Consider the following 17,200-nt stretch of genomic DNA (forward strand, 5'->3'; position numbering starts at 1 on the left):
GTAGAGAAGCAAACACAGTGTCCCCCTCATCTGTAAAGGAAGAAGCCCAGTTGAGGACAAATTTGTTTATACTGTAGACGGGGAATACTGACTGTCTGACTGAGGTGTAAAAATGCGTAAGCTGTCACCATTTTTCAACCAGCACTACAACTGTATGTAACAACTGTCATTACAATTGTTCATACAACACCATCACAGACTTCCCATGACTCTTATTTTCTTCTTTTCCTTTCCTTCGTTGGGTCTATTTTTCAGCCATTGACCTCATTTGGCTTTAAAAAAGTTCCTTCAGTAATTCCCATGTCTGCGTCCTTCATCAAAGCTCTGCCACAGTGTGGCACTGCACCACCATTAAAAGTAAAATCGGCTTCAGAATCAGTTTTCTTTTGGGGCACAAGGAGGCAGGGTGACGCTCAACCGGCGACCGACTCCCTCTCTGACTGATTTAAGATCCTTGGAAACTCTTCATGCAGAGAGCGGTGTGTGGCTAGATGGGATTTCAGCCCTTTTTAAATTAAGATGCTATGAAAACAAGTGCTACAAACTGATGTGCATGCTGGCTTGAAAGTTAGGAACTCTGGACTCATTTCCATAGAGGAAAGCTTATAGAGGAAAGAGGGGAATCATTAATTTAAAAAAATGTATCTATTTTAACACAATAGATATTTCGACACAGCGATGATTACGATGACGCTTCTGTGGATTGTTTTAAGCTCCAACATTTGATTTGAAGTTTCTGCCATTAATCACACCAAGCTAACCAGCTGAAGAAACGTTTCAGGCTATACAAAAAAGGAAAAATCCAATAGAAAGAGAGACGGCAGCTTTCCCTTTAATCTGTATGCAGTGGGCGACCTGAACCATTTGCTTCAGGGAAGAGAAATATTCTGTTTATATGCAACACAAGTAAGTTTGATGCAGACATTTAGATGTAGATCCTGATTAGCAAAAATGAAAATCACTCAGCACTGATCAGCACTATCATTACTCGGTAGGCACTGATGAACAACTGGGGGGACAAAGTGACAAAGAACACCTCAAGGGTGTCGTAAGCTCTTATTTTCCTTGTGACAGAACTTAGTTGAGATTAAACCGCAGTGCCAGGGATAATAAATGGAGGGAATACAAATCTTATTTTAGACCCCAACTCATAAAAAGGCGGGGGTGCCACGTTTCCAAAGTGAAAACTGCTCAGAGAAAAAAAAGTCAATAACATTTGAAACTAACCTTGTTAACTTTTATTTTTTCTTTGCTAGTAATTCCTCTGCTCTTCCTCATGCCTAATTCTCCTTCATTCCTGTTCAGAGAAACGGGGTGTTACAGATATTGATGTTATTCAGGTTTGATGATGCTGCCTATTCTAAGGCTCAGGCAGAGAGCTTATGGGGATAGATTCACCTTAGCATCCCATCAAAAGGCCATCAAAGATCATACATTCAGTGGAACAGCCTGTGACATTTGATTACTTGGAACTCAAGTGCTCTTTTCTGCACTTTTTCTATGATTTCTTATGAGTTTTAGTTAGGTACGTGTTGTGCTGGATGTTAAAGCACTCACTAGCCACAAGAGCACGCTTGATGGGAAGATAAATTATTTCATATTTCCAGTATTACTGAAACGTGCACTTACACAGTGCGTGTATATCCGTGTGAATCTGACTTTTAATACAGACATAATCAACTCCAATCCATCAGGACCATGTGGCTCAAATTACCACCAGCAGCACAAGTCTTAGTACAGCTTAGCTGAAATTTGTGATAAATCAGAGAAAAGTGGTTTTAAAACACACGCTAGCTGTATTCATTACAGCAAACTGACTTTCTGTATGACTGGCCTCTATGATGGAAAATGCTCATCAAGACAGAATAAAAACAATGACCATTCACATATGTGTGATTACTGAAAATGTATCAATGCTTTATTAATTCTCTCACACTAAAATGCTGTTGATCATGGCTGCAGGTGATTTTAATCTCTTAAGTTATGCATTGCAATCTGTCATCTCTCATGACTCTGAAAACTTTAATGAGTTATACAGCAGAGTGACGAACAAATGTTGGAACAAATGGAAACTATATAGAGGACTTTAAGTAACCCAAACTCTGACAGCCTTTTTTAAAAATCTCTAGCTTTTCATTGCCACTGTTAAAGACGGACATTTAAATTGGCCTAAGGTTATTCCCTTGTTAAGTCTCAAGTAATTAGCAATTTCTTAGCCAAATGCTCCGTTAGTTAATAAAAGCTAATAAGCACTGAGGCATTACTGAGAGTTAAAACATTTAAATTCTTTAACTCTAGTAGAGTTGCTAGTGTGGCCGTTCTCCATGGTGTTACAATCAGACCAGGCCTCCATGAAAAACAATAACAACAACAACAACCAAAAAAACAACATACAGGAGCGTGGAAACAGAAGCTAGCAATAAGCTAGCTAGCCATTAGACATGCTATTATGAAGTACTATATTTCAAGTAAAGTATTTAAAAAAAAAAAATACTGCTACAGAATACATAACCTCCACCCTTGCAAAACATAACCACAATGGTGTCAGATCACAAAATACAAGTAAGAATCCTTCTGTAACTGTGGATTTTCATAGCTTTGATAGCTTAAACTAGGTTGCCTGGCTATCAGGTCAACAAAAATTAAAGGTGGTCCGGAAAGACTTACAAACAATGTTGTCGGCCATTTAATAAGGAAATCAAATTTCGGTGTTTTTTTGTTGTGTAAACACTGGATACATTATTTTGTTGCTTAGATCGTAGCAGCTAACAACAGCCAAAAGAATCTACTCGGCGCCATCAGGGTTGCATATTGGTTTCATTCTAATGTTTAGCTAATGTTTGCATATTAATATCCATATTTTTGTGCTGTTTTACACTGCTGCAAGGCCTCTATACAATATACAGTTTACCATTTGTTCCTTTTTTATGCAAAATGCATACTTTATCTTCTTCACTTAGGCTACAGCCAAGCCCCTGACCTCAAAACATCTGGGTTCAACAGTCATGTTTGATGTAAAGCAACACTGAATGCAGAATACAGACATTTTGTTAAAGCTCCAGAGAAAAAAAAAAAGGGCAAAAATCAGCTTAACAATCAGCTTCCCAGAAGAGTCAGACAAAGATATCTTAGTATGTTTAGTCGCCAAAGCCTCAAAGTCATTACTTTCATGAAAGAAAAAGAAACAATTTATTTCAACCCTACAATGGTTACATGGAAATACACTGATAAGCACTTACAAAAATGTCTCAGGAATAGAGAAGAAAATAATTCCACATTTTTTTAAACAAAATTTTTTAGTGTTTAACAGCTGTTTCTTTATGGGTTTTTTTTCTTTTTTTTTAGACATTTCACTGCTTTCAGGTAAAAAGAGAGCATGAATCCTCAAAATAACAGCTGATTTCTCGAATATCAGTTTGAAAAGAGTATGTACACTTCTTCACAAAACATGATTAGTTTTTCTGCACATCCTTCTGTTCTCTCCTGACAAGGCGGTTACATAACAATGTATTTGAAAATGAGCATAATATAATGTTGAAAATTAAGAATGAGTCTGGAAAAAACGAGTTCTCTGACCATAACCGATATTAAATTTCTCTGCAAATGTTATCTTCCCCTCAATTTGTACAGCAGGACATTTCAAGCTTGTATAAAAGAAGAAGAAGAAAAAAAAAACAGCCAGAATTTAGGCACAGCATTTGTACTCATCTCCTGGTTAACACATTCATAATGCTTGACTGGGGAGCTTTGAAGCAGCTGCATAGCACATTCATGAATACTGGATCATGCCTTGTGTCAGCTTTCATGCAGTGTTCATGCTTTTATGTCATTTGTGACATAACAGTGGAATGGATGTGTTTGTTTAATAGGCAGTAAAGTCCAAAATAAAAGTCTCTTTACAATTTCCGTGTCTGATTAAACCACTGCAGACACAAAATTAAACAGTGTAATTATTCTATTTATCACCCCCTCTTCAGATCACATTAAGGCATTATGAATGTGTTACTAATCAAATCAAAAACAAAGCTACAATACTTTGTCTATATTGTATCCTGAAAGAGCACCCGACGTCCAACTTGCAACATTGACAAAACCCTAAAAATCTCTCTCCTTCGGAATCTATTTATACACAAGATGACATTACAGTGAAAACAGACGAAAAAAATATTAACAGAATCTAAAAACCAGAAAACTGAAATTGATGCAAGTACTGAGCACCCTGTAATAACGTCATGAAACCAATGTCTTGACTCTTCAACTTTTTTTTCTTGTGTGTGGCTGCACAAGGGTCAAAAGGCATAGAAAGCAAAGGTCTGGAGCCAAAGATTTGAACGGCTCAGACTATCCTCTTTCTCCTTGAATGCAATCAGTTTATGGGAGCCAGAGCACAGTCAGCATGGACAGAAGAAGAGCTGCCAGACTGCACGTCACACATTGGCAACCGAGGGTAGCTGAGGTTATTGACCAACAATAAATAAATATCCACAACAGAGTATTTTGAGTGATAATCACAGCAATAAAGTGTGACAAGAAAAAAAAAAACACACACACAGTAAAAACACAAACAGAGAAAGAAATTTGTGTGTATGGCAATGTCATGGTCCATAGGTGCCCAAGAAGATCACACATGGAGACAGGAAGGACACGGAGAAAAAAAAGAAGCAGGAGAGAAAGAGGGAAAAGAGGGAGAGAGATAGAAAAATAGGTCAGAAATACAGAAATACAAGTCTGGAAGGTTGTTTTTTCTTTTCAAGACTGACTTGAAGAATAAAAAAGGAAGTCTAAGTTAAAGGGTAAAAATAAAAAGAAGTTATAGCATGTTAGTATCACAGCAAATGACACATGGTTCATGGCAGGCATGGGTGGAGGGTCACACAAAGGAAGGTAATGGGGGATGACATCGATAAGGAAGACATTTCAAACACACTGCAGCACAGTCTCTGTTTTCACCTTAAGGTTCAGTATAAAGAAGGGGAGTTTTAAATCAGCCATGGTGCAGAGCAGCGGCCAAGTTTAGGGTAAGATAGATGACAGCCTGAATGCAAGAACACATCCACATGAGTCAGGCTAGTATCTCTCACTCCTAATGGCCAGTGGTGTAATATAAAGTAAATGCAAGCACAAGCTTGCTTGCCAGTGATGCATAAACTGAATGCCAAAGTCTCATTAATTCACAGATTTGGTAATAATGAAGTAATAAAAAAAACACAGCAACGCGTCTCTATATTTTATTGTGTGTGTCTTTGGAAAGTTTGAGCCAAAGGCCAGAAAACTGGCACATGGGTTTCCAATCAGCAGCTCTCTGAGCCTGCAGAGGAAAGAAGCTGGGCTGCTTTGCTCACGTAGCCTTAGCGACTATTGTTGCTCTTGACTTATCAGTAAAGGCAGTGCAGATTGTAGATGGATTAATTAAAATGTTTTTTTTGTCTACATTACGTAAGACATTACCTTCAAATCCTATTGGATGTTGCAATTATAAATGGCTTCTGAATTCAGGTTCTAAAGGAACTCGATAATTACTTAAAAGAAATGTTAAAAACAATATGGCAGCTTTTTTGTCGGTAAATAAAAAGGAAATTATCTTGTTGACAGACCTCGTGGTTCAAAGTTCGAATATGTATGGACATCTTTTTTGTGTTGGTATGGACACATACGGAAAGAAAGCGTAGGCAAATATTCACAATAGTACCACTTGTTCGTCTAGCATTACACCACTGGTCATGGTTGGGGGAATGGCCCATGCAAAACCAAACATCCAAAGCAGACGCTGGTTATGAAGGTAAAGTCTGTGACATGGATGAATGGATGACCTCATGTTACAAAATGTTATTAGCTTTATAGTTTTAGTCCTAAGTCAACCTTAGCTGGGGAGATTTGGATGGATCAAGATGTGCCACTTTGTTTTTTATATTATCTCTTCACATTTGGGCAGCATTTGACTTTCTGTGAGACTGTGGCAAACAATTGCCGCTCAGCTGTACCTGTGTGCATTAAACCTAAAGCAAATTAGCTATACACAAACCCTTTCACACGTCCGATTCAAATAAATTCAAAGGACAACAAACTCCAATATGTTTTCAGAGATCTTTTATGCTGAAGTGCATTCACATTACTGGGCTGAATGAATTCTTGTGCGTATGGTTGTTTTTTTGAACATAAAACAGAAATTTAAACAGGCTGAAGCTCGACCTTGCGTCCGCACCGGACTCCCAATGAGAGATTCAGATAAAATTGAGCATGCAGAGCCCTGCATATAAAAAGGAGCAGCTGTTGATCAAGCAGTACAAAGAACAGCTGTGAGACTGCAAGGGAATAGTGGAATTAAATGCAGATGTTGTAGCTAAAAATAAACCTCGGCAATAGCCCATGCTCCCTGAAGTGAAGAAAAACAACAGCAGCTTGGAAGTAATACCAAAATATCTCAAAACAAAACAAATAAAAATAAAAACTTAAACAAAAGTAATTAGAAGACTTGAAGGGGGGCTGACTCGGATGATACTAAGGTTAACTTGTGGTCTGGTAGATTTATATGTGATCCAAACCTCCCACTGCTATATGGCTGTTGCCCAGCAAGGACATGAAAAAAAAACAAAAAAAACAATTACAGCATACGAAAACTCCCAAAAACCAACCAAACTACCAAACAGGTTTTTTCATGTGCCATGCACTGGCAGCAGTTGTCTTTTAACAACTCCAGTAAAGAGCAGAAAAACATTAATCCAGCTGGAAAAGGCACCATGCAAAGACTGTATGGGCTGCATCCCCACCTAACTAGGCCACACATTTCAATTCAGGTCAGTCTTGGAGCCTGAACTGTGAGACCTACTAAACCTGGTAGCAGAAGGGAAGACAGATGCTGACAGAAAGAATGAAAATCAGAGAAAATGTGAAACAAAGATAGAGGCAATAGAGGCTCAGATATCGTAATACAAACAGAGAGAGACTGCAAACAAATCAAAAAACAATGAATGGTATATAAAATGTGTCAGGATAGTAAATTATGGAGTATGGTCATTAATGATTTAGGAAAAAACTGAATCTGCAAGCTTCATTAAACTTCATTTTTTTCATAAATAGTGACTTACTCAACTTCAAAAGCTGAAACTGTGATGAAATTTAGATTGCATGCATATAATAGTTTCTTCAACATTTGTATTTTGGATGTAAAAAGTCAGTAATCTATCCCGATTAATAATAAAGCTCAACTACAGTGACTATGACCCACAGAAGAAGAATTTTGAATGAGTAGCTATGTGTGTGATGATAGCTCTCTAAAGAACAAACACTCACTGGCCACTTTGTTAGGTATACCTGTTCAAATGCTTGTTGGTGCAAATATCAAACAGACAAAGTTAAGACGATTTGCTTAAGTTCAACCCAAGCGTCAGAATGTTGAAGCCAAGATTATTTAAGTGACTTTGAATGTGAGAAGGTTGTTGGTGCCAGACAGGCTGGTCAGACTGTTCCAAAAAACTGCTGATCTGCTGGGATTTTTCCCACACAACCATCTCCAGGGTTTACAGAAAACAGTTTAAAAAAGAGAGAAAATCCAGTGAGCGGCAGTTCTCTGGGTGAAAATGCCTTCTTGATGCCAGAGGTCAGAGGAGAATGGCTACGCTCCTTCGAGCTGATACAGTAGCAACAGTATAACCTCTCGTTACAAGCAAGTTATTCAGAAAAACAACAGATTCCCCTACAATAGTAGAAGACTGCACTGGGTGCCAACTCCTGTCAGTTAAACAGGAGGTTGAGGTTATAATTTGCAAGGTCGTTTTTTAAAATTGGAAAAACGTTGCCTGGTCTGTGAGTTTCGATTGTGAGATTTGGATGGTAGGGTAACAATTTTGTCTAAACAACATAAAAACATGGATTCGTCCTTCCTTGTATCAAAAGCTGCTGATGGTGGGGGGGATGTATTCTGAGTAAAGCCTTTAGTACCAACTGAGGATCATTCAAACACTACAGCGTACCTGAATATTGTTGCTCACTGTGTCTATCCCTTTATGAGCACAGTGCACCCATCTTATCATGGCTGCTTCCAGCAGGATGCCAACGCCACAAAACTCAAATCGTGTCTATATCTATCATGTCAATATGTAGAAAATCTCTGAGGAAAGTTTACATAACTTTATGTGCCACAAAGAATTAAGATGCTCTTAGAGACAAAACAGGGTTCAGCTCAGCACTTTCAAGGTGAACTTAAAAAACTAGCTGATGAGTGTAGTTGTCTGCTTTGACTGGTGGGAAATGATTACAGCATTGTCCTACTACTTGATGGCTTAATTTTGTGTATTATTTTATAAAAATGTTCTGTCAGTACTTTTAAATCTATAGCAAGGCACAGATTCATGATCGTGTTCATGACTTGTGGGCTGTTTTCAGGCACATTAGTTTAAAGATTGGGCCATTTTATAAGTGATTTCGATTTTTTGGGTGAAATCTTTTTCACAGTGTGCACTTGACAGTTAAAAGGAAATACGACTGAGGCAATCAACACTTCCTTTCATGAAGAAGAAAAGGGCAGGCGAATAGTGAAAGGGAGGGTGACAATGGAAGAAAAACAGGATGAAACAAAAAAAAGAAACACAGACAGAGTGTAAGATGTCAAAGAATTTTAAACTGTTAGCTAATTCAAGTGGGGAGGCAGCCCAAGTTAAAAAGTGCACTCTACACACAACACAGCAACAGAGCAAAGGCCGACCGTGACCACCTGTGTAGACGATGTATTTGGGAATAAATGGACAAAACTCTGTTTTCTCTGGGTCTGACTGAAGTCTGTTCTCACATCATTGGACATTAAGATTGAGGAGTTGAAGTTACCTCATAACAAGTAATGAGACTTGGAAGAGCTGGATATCCAAGGAGGAATGCAGTGAGGATGCCTCTGCATGTCATATGGACTCATTAGCTACTTTTGATCTTGTGCTGCCTGGGCTTCAACATTTTTTGAAGCGAGTGCAGTGTTTTAAAAAGGTGCTCTGTGCATAGAAATTCATTCCTCCAGGAAAAGAGGATTTAGTGGAGATGACATTATTAAAGAAAACAGAAGTGTGGCACTGACTGAGAACTAGAAACAAAGAGCGTAGGCTGGGGGTAAAATGAAAATAGATTTCAAATGACCCAGCTTGCAGTCACTTGTGTATTTCTACTGACATCAAACTTTTGGTGCACACATGCCATGTTCAGTCTTTGGTTTATCATTTAAAAACCCATTTTGGCCTACAAGGACAAAGCCTGTGCTTATTAACGATTGTAGAACAATGTTAGATTAGTTGCACTGGGCATTTTAAGGTCATCTACTATAGTAAACTTTGTGGGCAAGTTAGTTTAGTTCCTTAAATGTAAATCTCATTTTAAAAAATCCCCAACTCCCCAAAAGTAGCTCTTCAAAATACACCATTAGAGCAAGTCTTTGTGTGAAATTATATATAATACCTGGATTATAAACCTTACAGTTACAGTACTGTGCAAACGTTTAGCACCAGGCTCACTTTTTCTTTAAAATTTCCCCCCAAAATGAGAAATGGGTGATTTACTGAAACATATGCAAATATTTTCACAATAGAAAATAACACATTTCCAATGGGAATGAAATTTAGAGTTTTTGCTCATTTCAAACACTCTGTATAGGCCACACCACTACGTGACCCTCGGCTTATAATAGAGTCTTTGCTTTACGCATCAATGGGGTTTGCATCGTGCATCTCCTTTTGGTTACCAGATATGAAAACAGTAAAAACAATACACCTCTGCCATGCGACAGACAGAGATAGATTATTCATGACCGACCCTGCAGCCAGCAAGCTTTGAATAAGCACCTAGCAAAAGTCAAAGATCCAAATAATAGATTTTCTGGTCACGGTAGAAGCCTATGTGCACTGTGGCTGGTGTGTGTGGATGCTCGGGGTAGGTATGATGGGAATAGTACCTGGGACAGTTGTGGGCTCTGTATCTGTTTTGAAGGTGAGGATGCCGGGCTTAGATTTGCCCTGCTCATTCTCTGCCACCACATGAACCTCATACTCCGTGTTCCATTCCAGGCTGTTCAGGACGATATAGGTACTGTCACTGGGAAGGCGGAGCTCTGGTTTCCAGTCAGATACACGCTTCTGAGAAATGGATTTAGAAAGGAACAATTCAACACTCCCAAAGGAAAAGCTAATTTTAGATCATCTACAAATGTCTCGATTTCTCAAACTGTTCTTGAGCTGACATAAAAGCAGTACATGTTCTTTCTCAACATGTTTTTCAGTTCCAAAGAGATTAACCTGGTCCGAAACAGTTAATAATGGGGGGAAAAACAAGAAAATAGTACTCACCAATTATTATACACAAATTGTACACAAGTAGATCTTATAAGAATAAATGAAAGTGGTGTTTAAGCATTTATCTTTTCCATCAGGTTAGTAATGAATCTTTTTGAATACATAGTTATAATTCAGTGGACAAGTGCTGCATGAGAACATAACTTTATATTACCGCCACTGCAGGAAAACTAGTCTGCTGTAGGGGTTGGTTGGTCTAATTACAGTCACCCTTTCTTCCTAGTGACAACTGTTAATTCCAAAGAGGTAGAAGATTCAAATTGAAAGGGGGAAATGACTTGGATGATGAGGTGGCTTAAAATGCTTTGGAGTCATTAGCAGGCACATATTTTGACAGATTCCAGTAGATTTACCCCTGCTCAAAGCCGTAGCCAGATTTGACTACTTTATTGTAACTGTTATTTTTTTTTATGTTGTTTTTGTTTTTATATCAAATGCTTGAAGCATACAAAAAGTTACCCCCATTGCCAGAAATACTCACAGCCTTGTATCTGATCAGGTAATGTTTAATCTTGGAACCACCGTTATCTTGCGTGATCCAGTTGATCTTAAGAGAATTGCCCGGGCTGTGCACCTTGGCCTGCAGTTTGGGAGCACTGGGTTCCCCTAAACAGGAAACCAAGGAATGATGATTAGATGACAAACGGTGGTTACTGCATCAACATATGTTTACCTTTAAACACCAACTATCTACATTAATTAACATGTCTGAAATTTTTATCTTAAAAGAAAAGAAAACTGCGCTACAATAGACACATTTTTTTCACCAGTGTCCACCAGGAGCAGATCAATAACATTAATAATTTTCAAGCCTTCACCTCAAATAATATCTTAGTTTTAAAATAATGCAATGTTAACCTCGGTTAGTAAGTTTTAGTTAATGTTAATTTCTCAACAACTAAAATCTTTCATTACCCTTGAACTATTTGTTTAACCCAAGCCATTAGTTTTTGTGCCTAAACTTAAACTTTAACCACAGCAGTGCCAGATCAGGGGACACACAATGAAGGTGTATGTGATGGTGTGTTGTAACAATTTTGGAACACCCATCAAAAGATTTCCAAAATAGTACATCTATGTGTTAAGTTTGGAGGACCCACTGAAAGAAATATAACCTCCATGAGAAGAGTATCTGATAATTAAAGACAGACTTTAGGCGGAATATTACTTCCAGGACGACTAGAAGCAACAGAGGTCAACGTGGCTGCCTCAGAACCACAGGCGGAGGTGTTGTTCTCCTTGAGGCCCTCATTATCTGCTCTGTCCTCCTGAGTAATGACTGCTGGGTCGCTGGATAATGAGCCTGTAGGCCTTGATTGGACATGTTCCTCTATTACTTTTAATAACATTTACATAGTCTTGTGGGAAAGGAGGTCAGTGTGTTTTTTGCGTGTGTGTGTGTGTGTGTGCTGTAGCTCTTCGTGGCACTGTTAAGGCTATAAGGGTGGAGACTAACAACCCAAACTCATCAATTATGTGCATATTGGTTACACACAGTTAGCCTTGTTAATATGTTATTAAATCCCCTACCTTGTGATGCTATAATCTTTGCCCTGTGCTAACAATCTTAAAAGTAACAGCCACACCAGCAGGTAACAGAAAGGCTGAGTGGTGCTGCAATTTCTACATGCATGCAACTGATAGAAATTCAATAAGGAGGTAAACCAAAAAATCTCTCTCTCTCTCTCTCTCTCTCTCTCTCTATATATATATATATATATATATATATATATATATATATATACTTATGCATTTTGTGATAGTCACAAGAAGAAAAAAAAAGTCACGTATTCGGTATTTAACATTTCAAACATCAGTGTTAGTGGTTGTAGTTAATTAAATGAATATGCATGAAGGCACTTTTTCTTGAAGTAATCAAATAAGCACACTTTCTAAAAACTGCATCCCACCAGGCAGAAGTGAGCATGACACAGGCTGAAAGTGAATCAGACAGTATTAGTTACAGCAGTAGTAACTCTGTGACAGGCAGACATTGATACATTCAGCATTGCATCATTCTGGGTTAGGTGAATATTTCTGAAGGCTAAAACAGAGAAAGTGGAAGATTAGAATGAAAAAAACTACACATGCAAAGCTTGAAATTTGGCCCACTGCTGTAAATTCAGAAGGGTATCATGTGAAACACCACCCGTGGCCTCGCTCTAACATGCATGTGGATGGTGTGGTTCCACATGCAGCCCAAGCTAATCACAAAGACAGTATACAACAAAGTTATCAAAAACATTCTGTAGAATAAAGAAATTCATTTAAGTTTTACAAGTTCATAGATCATAACTGAAAATCATCTCATAAGTGCTGTATGTGAGCGATTATTAACAGTATGAATTATACAAAAGAAAGGTGAATTTTGAAAATAGTAAAAGTCTCAAAGTTGGAGTCTTTGTTCAGGTTAAATGGAAAAAAAAGATATATGTTTTTAACATTGCCCAATCGTCTCAATGACTTCCCAATACTAAAAAGATGTACCCAATGTTAGCACTTTTGCATATGCAAACTACTAGAAAGACATTACATCAAAGATACAGAGACATGCAGGTAGGACAGACATTTTCTTTAAGAACAGCTGAACAACAAGAAAGAGGATGCAACAAGAAAAAGGAAGTAAACTTGCATGCTGCAGTAATGCAAAGGATTGTTGTGAGTCCAACCGGTAAAACAGTGTGAGCTATGTAGCTCTCCAGGGGAAGAACATGAAACATTAGCCTTGTGGGTGACTATATTTAACAGTGCATGCAATGCAAATTGTGGTTAGTGGCACTTTGTGGGGCTGCTCTTATGATGTTTAAAAAGAATTCATAATGAAATGGTTTGTTACAAAACTGGAAAAGTGGGGTTTAAAAAATGCTTTGCAAAGCTATCTGTGAAGGCATCTGGCCATATTAAAGGCAAATCATGTTAACAATAACACATTTTACATGAAACATAATATGACACAATTATGTGTGACATTGTTAAAGATTTTTCTAATTAGTCACATAACTTCTATGTTAACCAGGGTGAGAACTCAAAAATTATGTTTAAAAAGAAAGATGAAATTAAGCATATGCATCCAGTAGCACTTTGCTCTGCAGCACATCCAATGGTGCCTAGGCGTCAGGCATAGCTGGAAAACTTGCACGATGGCTTTGCAAAGTTTAAAAATTGCACTAATATCTTGAATTTTTTGCTAAAATGCACTGGTATTACTGATGCAGTTGTACTAGGATTACTACACAGGAGCGAAACTGTCTGCAAAGTTTAAAAATGTGAGCACTTCTGCAGCTTGCTGTTTGAATGGAATAAGTAAAACGCTATTATAGTTTTATTTCCAGAATACTGGGTGTGGAATGATTTTGCGCCTGTAATGGCCCACTGTTATCTACAAATTTTAACACGCATTGTTGAAAACGCACTGACTTTTTTCAAAAGACATTTCAAGCTGTGACTGTTTTGTAAATGTGAATGTTTCACATTCAGAATGTAGTTATTTACACTTACAGAAAGAGAAAATATCAAAATCTTGTCATTATTTATTACGCAGTGGTCTACTTATTGATCCAAGTTAAGGATATCGGCTGTTTAAGTGGGTTTAACAGATCTGAACCTGATCTTATGCATCAATTTAACGTGTGTATAAAATCTTTTGTCTATTTTCTCTGTTTTATTGTGCTTTAAGATGACTGTTGTGCTGTGATTTGGCACTGCAGAGAAAAAAACTGAATTTTCTACATGTTAATTCTTCAAACTTACATCACTCTTGCATTGCTGGCTCTATGAAGATTAGTGTTGTTTGTGGTGTTAATTTTAGCTTAGCTGAAGCTCAGCTTCAGCTATATACATACACATATATATATACATACACACACACACACACATATATATATATATATATATATATATATATATATATATATATATATATATATATACACACACACACATACACACACACACACGCGCGCACACACACACACATATTCTACAAAGTTCTGTACACACACACCAACACACAAATAATCAAGGCACTAAGAATAAATTTGGTGTTACTCTATAAATGCAAGGGAAAATGATCATTGTGGTTATTATTATTAGTAATCGCTTTGATTATGAAAGTCATGGTTAGTGAATGTTTGTTACTTAATTACATAATGGCTCGTAGATGAATTAAATGGCTAAATGAATAAAACTGAAAATGTTTTAATGCCTCTTCTATGAGCCTAATTTAACAAAGGCCTTGCGCATGATTATTGCTGATGTAATGGTCTCGAACTAAACAAAGGAAATTTACCTTCTGTTGGTCAGCGAAGACGACATCATCAGCACCATGCAAGAGCCACATGACAAAGTCACATGATGCCACGGACATGAATGGTTGAAAGGATAACATAGAAGAAGAAAAAGAGGGAAAGTGTGGGGGTAGCAGGGACAGGTGGGGGGCATATGGGAAACATACAAAACATTTTGAAATGATGAAAACATGTCAAAATAATAATAAAAAAACAAAAACAAGAATGTTAAAGACATAATGACAAAACAGAACAACAAAAACAAATTGTAAATTGATAAACGGAAGTTTTTGAACATATAAAAAATATGTTATTGAATATATGAGGTACTGGATATTTAGTTATGGCTGTTAACAACACTGAGAATATCAGTAAATAACCAAACAAATAAACTAATAAAGATATTGAAGACTCAGCCAAAACTATACACCCAGAATTGCCTCATGCATCCAGTTGACAGCTTTTCCTCTGGCATTTTTCTTTCCTCTGTTATTTATTTTGGTAACAATTTGGCCAGATCTGAATTTTAACTTGTACCCATTCTAGTAGGGCTGATTGTCTTTGAAAATAAATGACATGTCGAACAGAAAATCAATTTTAAAATCAATTCAAATCAATTTTAGTTGTTGTTGTGTTTTTCCGGTAACAATAGAGCTTAAATGAAAACAGAGGAAACTCTGCAGCTTTGGGAATAAAACCATGCCAACTAAGTATGATACACAACACAGCAGACAACAATAGGAACACATGAAAAATCTGAAGAAATAAGTTCTACAACAATCTAAAAAAGCATATGTGGCATTTGTTCTGAGGAATGCATTTGTAAAAGCACTGAGCAGATACACTGCCATCAGCTGCATCCTATTTCAAGCTAATGAATAGCCACAACTGCATTAGACAAATGTTATTAAAATGGTGTGTCGAAAAGGAAAGACTCATTAAGAACAATATTGAGACATACAGATCTCACACAGCAGACACATCATACATCAGGAGCTTAAAAGGAGCAACTACACTTACAGCAATTACTCCAGTGACCAAACACACATGTTATGCTTCTTTACACACTGCACACTGTTAACCAAAATGACGTTTTAAGGTCTGTGAAAACCACAAATGACAGCAATAAGCAGTCAGACAGGTTAGTCACTTAGCAGTGCTATTGGTTAAAATTTTACTGCACACAATAACGTTAAAAACCTCAACCCGGGTCTGCTTGGGCTTTGTTGATCAGTGTCAGCGATCTCTCTTTTTCTTGTTTTTCAGAAAACGGGCTAAGTATTCACAAAAAGTATTTGTGGAAGAAGTTATTTTTGGTCCATTCCCTTAAAACATTCATTAGAAAATCCTGGTCTCCGCTTCCTACTTAGTCACAGCTTTCAGTCCCAGTCAGATAAAGAACAATTGGCAGTGGCTATCCATGCTCTGGCGTAGCCAGTCAATGCATGAAGGATGATTTTGAGATGCTGTTAACACGCTGCTGTCTGGCTTTTCAGACAGAAATGGAGTGAATGCACACTAAGGGGAGGATTCAACTCATGAGCGATCTGGGAGAAAACAAGTTGTGATTAAATTGAGTGGATGAAACAACTGAAAGATTCACCGAAAAGACAGATATCCTTCTGTCATTTTAAAGAATGGCTCCTCATGGTTCGTTCAGCTGTGAATGTAACAACGCTGCAGGACCAACCAAACTGTACTTTAACAACTGTCAGATCAGCTTAACTATATGCTGTGTCTCACCTAAACAGATAACAGGGTAAGAACCAGAAATAGCTTTCAATATCTAGTGACAAATTTTAATAAGGTCTACAATGCTGTATATTGAGGACAGACTGTGGAAATAGGAATTGCAACAATGGCTCTTGGAATGGCTACTTTCCATGAAGTGTTGCATTTAGGATATACTAGGGAATACCAAACATATATATATATATATATATATATATATATATATATATATATATATATATATATATATATATATATATATATATATATATATATATATATATATATTTACTGCACCCTAAAAGCTGTGCTTGTTCAATTGCAACTCCTCATTATAAGATAAAAATACACATTATCTTAGTGTAAATTACAAGACAGGAGTTATATAATGAGGGACAGTCCATGTGACTTTAATAGCTCCTCAGTATGTAAGATCTTAATAGTAAATTGCGTGATCATTTTTTGGGCGGGTGCCTTCCCTTTTTTTGCACGCTTCTGATTTTTTTTACAAATAAACAGACACATCTGAAAATTAGCTTTCATTTGTCATTAGCAGCCATGCCCGTTAGGGTGAACAAATGGCACATTGAACATACGCTGATTTGATGTTTAGCTTTGTTTTTAGGAGAAAAAATGGTGCAAAATATATGTTCACTGAATCTACTTTAAGATCAACTAAATATGTAAGTATACTAGAATTTGCTTAAATTACGAATGTTTTTACTCAGTAAAAGTATGGAAATTGCAGTATTCTGTTATGACACAAACAGAGTATGAGGTGTTAGCATGGACCCTACTACCTTAATGTTTATAGCAAATAATAGCATAAACAATTTGTATGATGTAGTGTTATGAGTT

General features: G+C 37.2%; 1 protein-coding gene across 6 annotated transcripts in view; it reads right to left on the reverse strand.

The window, feature by feature from the left end:
- ncam1a (neural cell adhesion molecule 1a) overlaps positions 1–17,200 on the reverse strand; it is a 261,649-nt gene that overhangs the window by 20,642 nt on the left and 223,807 nt on the right. For 5 of the 6 annotated variants that reach the window (XM_084940836.1, XM_084940837.1, XM_084940839.1 and 2 more), the window contains 2 exons: positions 10,807–10,931; positions 9,929–10,109 (listed from right to left, as the gene is read on the reverse strand). In XM_084940836.1, coding sequence (XP_084796962.1) covers positions 9,929–10,109; positions 10,807–10,931 — 306 coding nt within the window. Of the gene's footprint in view, positions 1–9,928; positions 10,110–10,806; positions 10,932–14,613; positions 14,617–17,200 lie in introns of all 6 variants that reach the window. The other variant, XM_084940841.1, reaches the window with a different exon arrangement.

Source organism: Perissodus microlepis, chromosome 10, assembly GCF_051167445.1.
Source record: "Perissodus microlepis isolate ML-2025 ecotype Zambia chromosome 10, ASM5116744v1, whole genome shotgun sequence".
NCBI lineage: Eukaryota > Metazoa > Chordata > Actinopteri > Cichliformes > Cichlidae > Perissodus > Perissodus microlepis.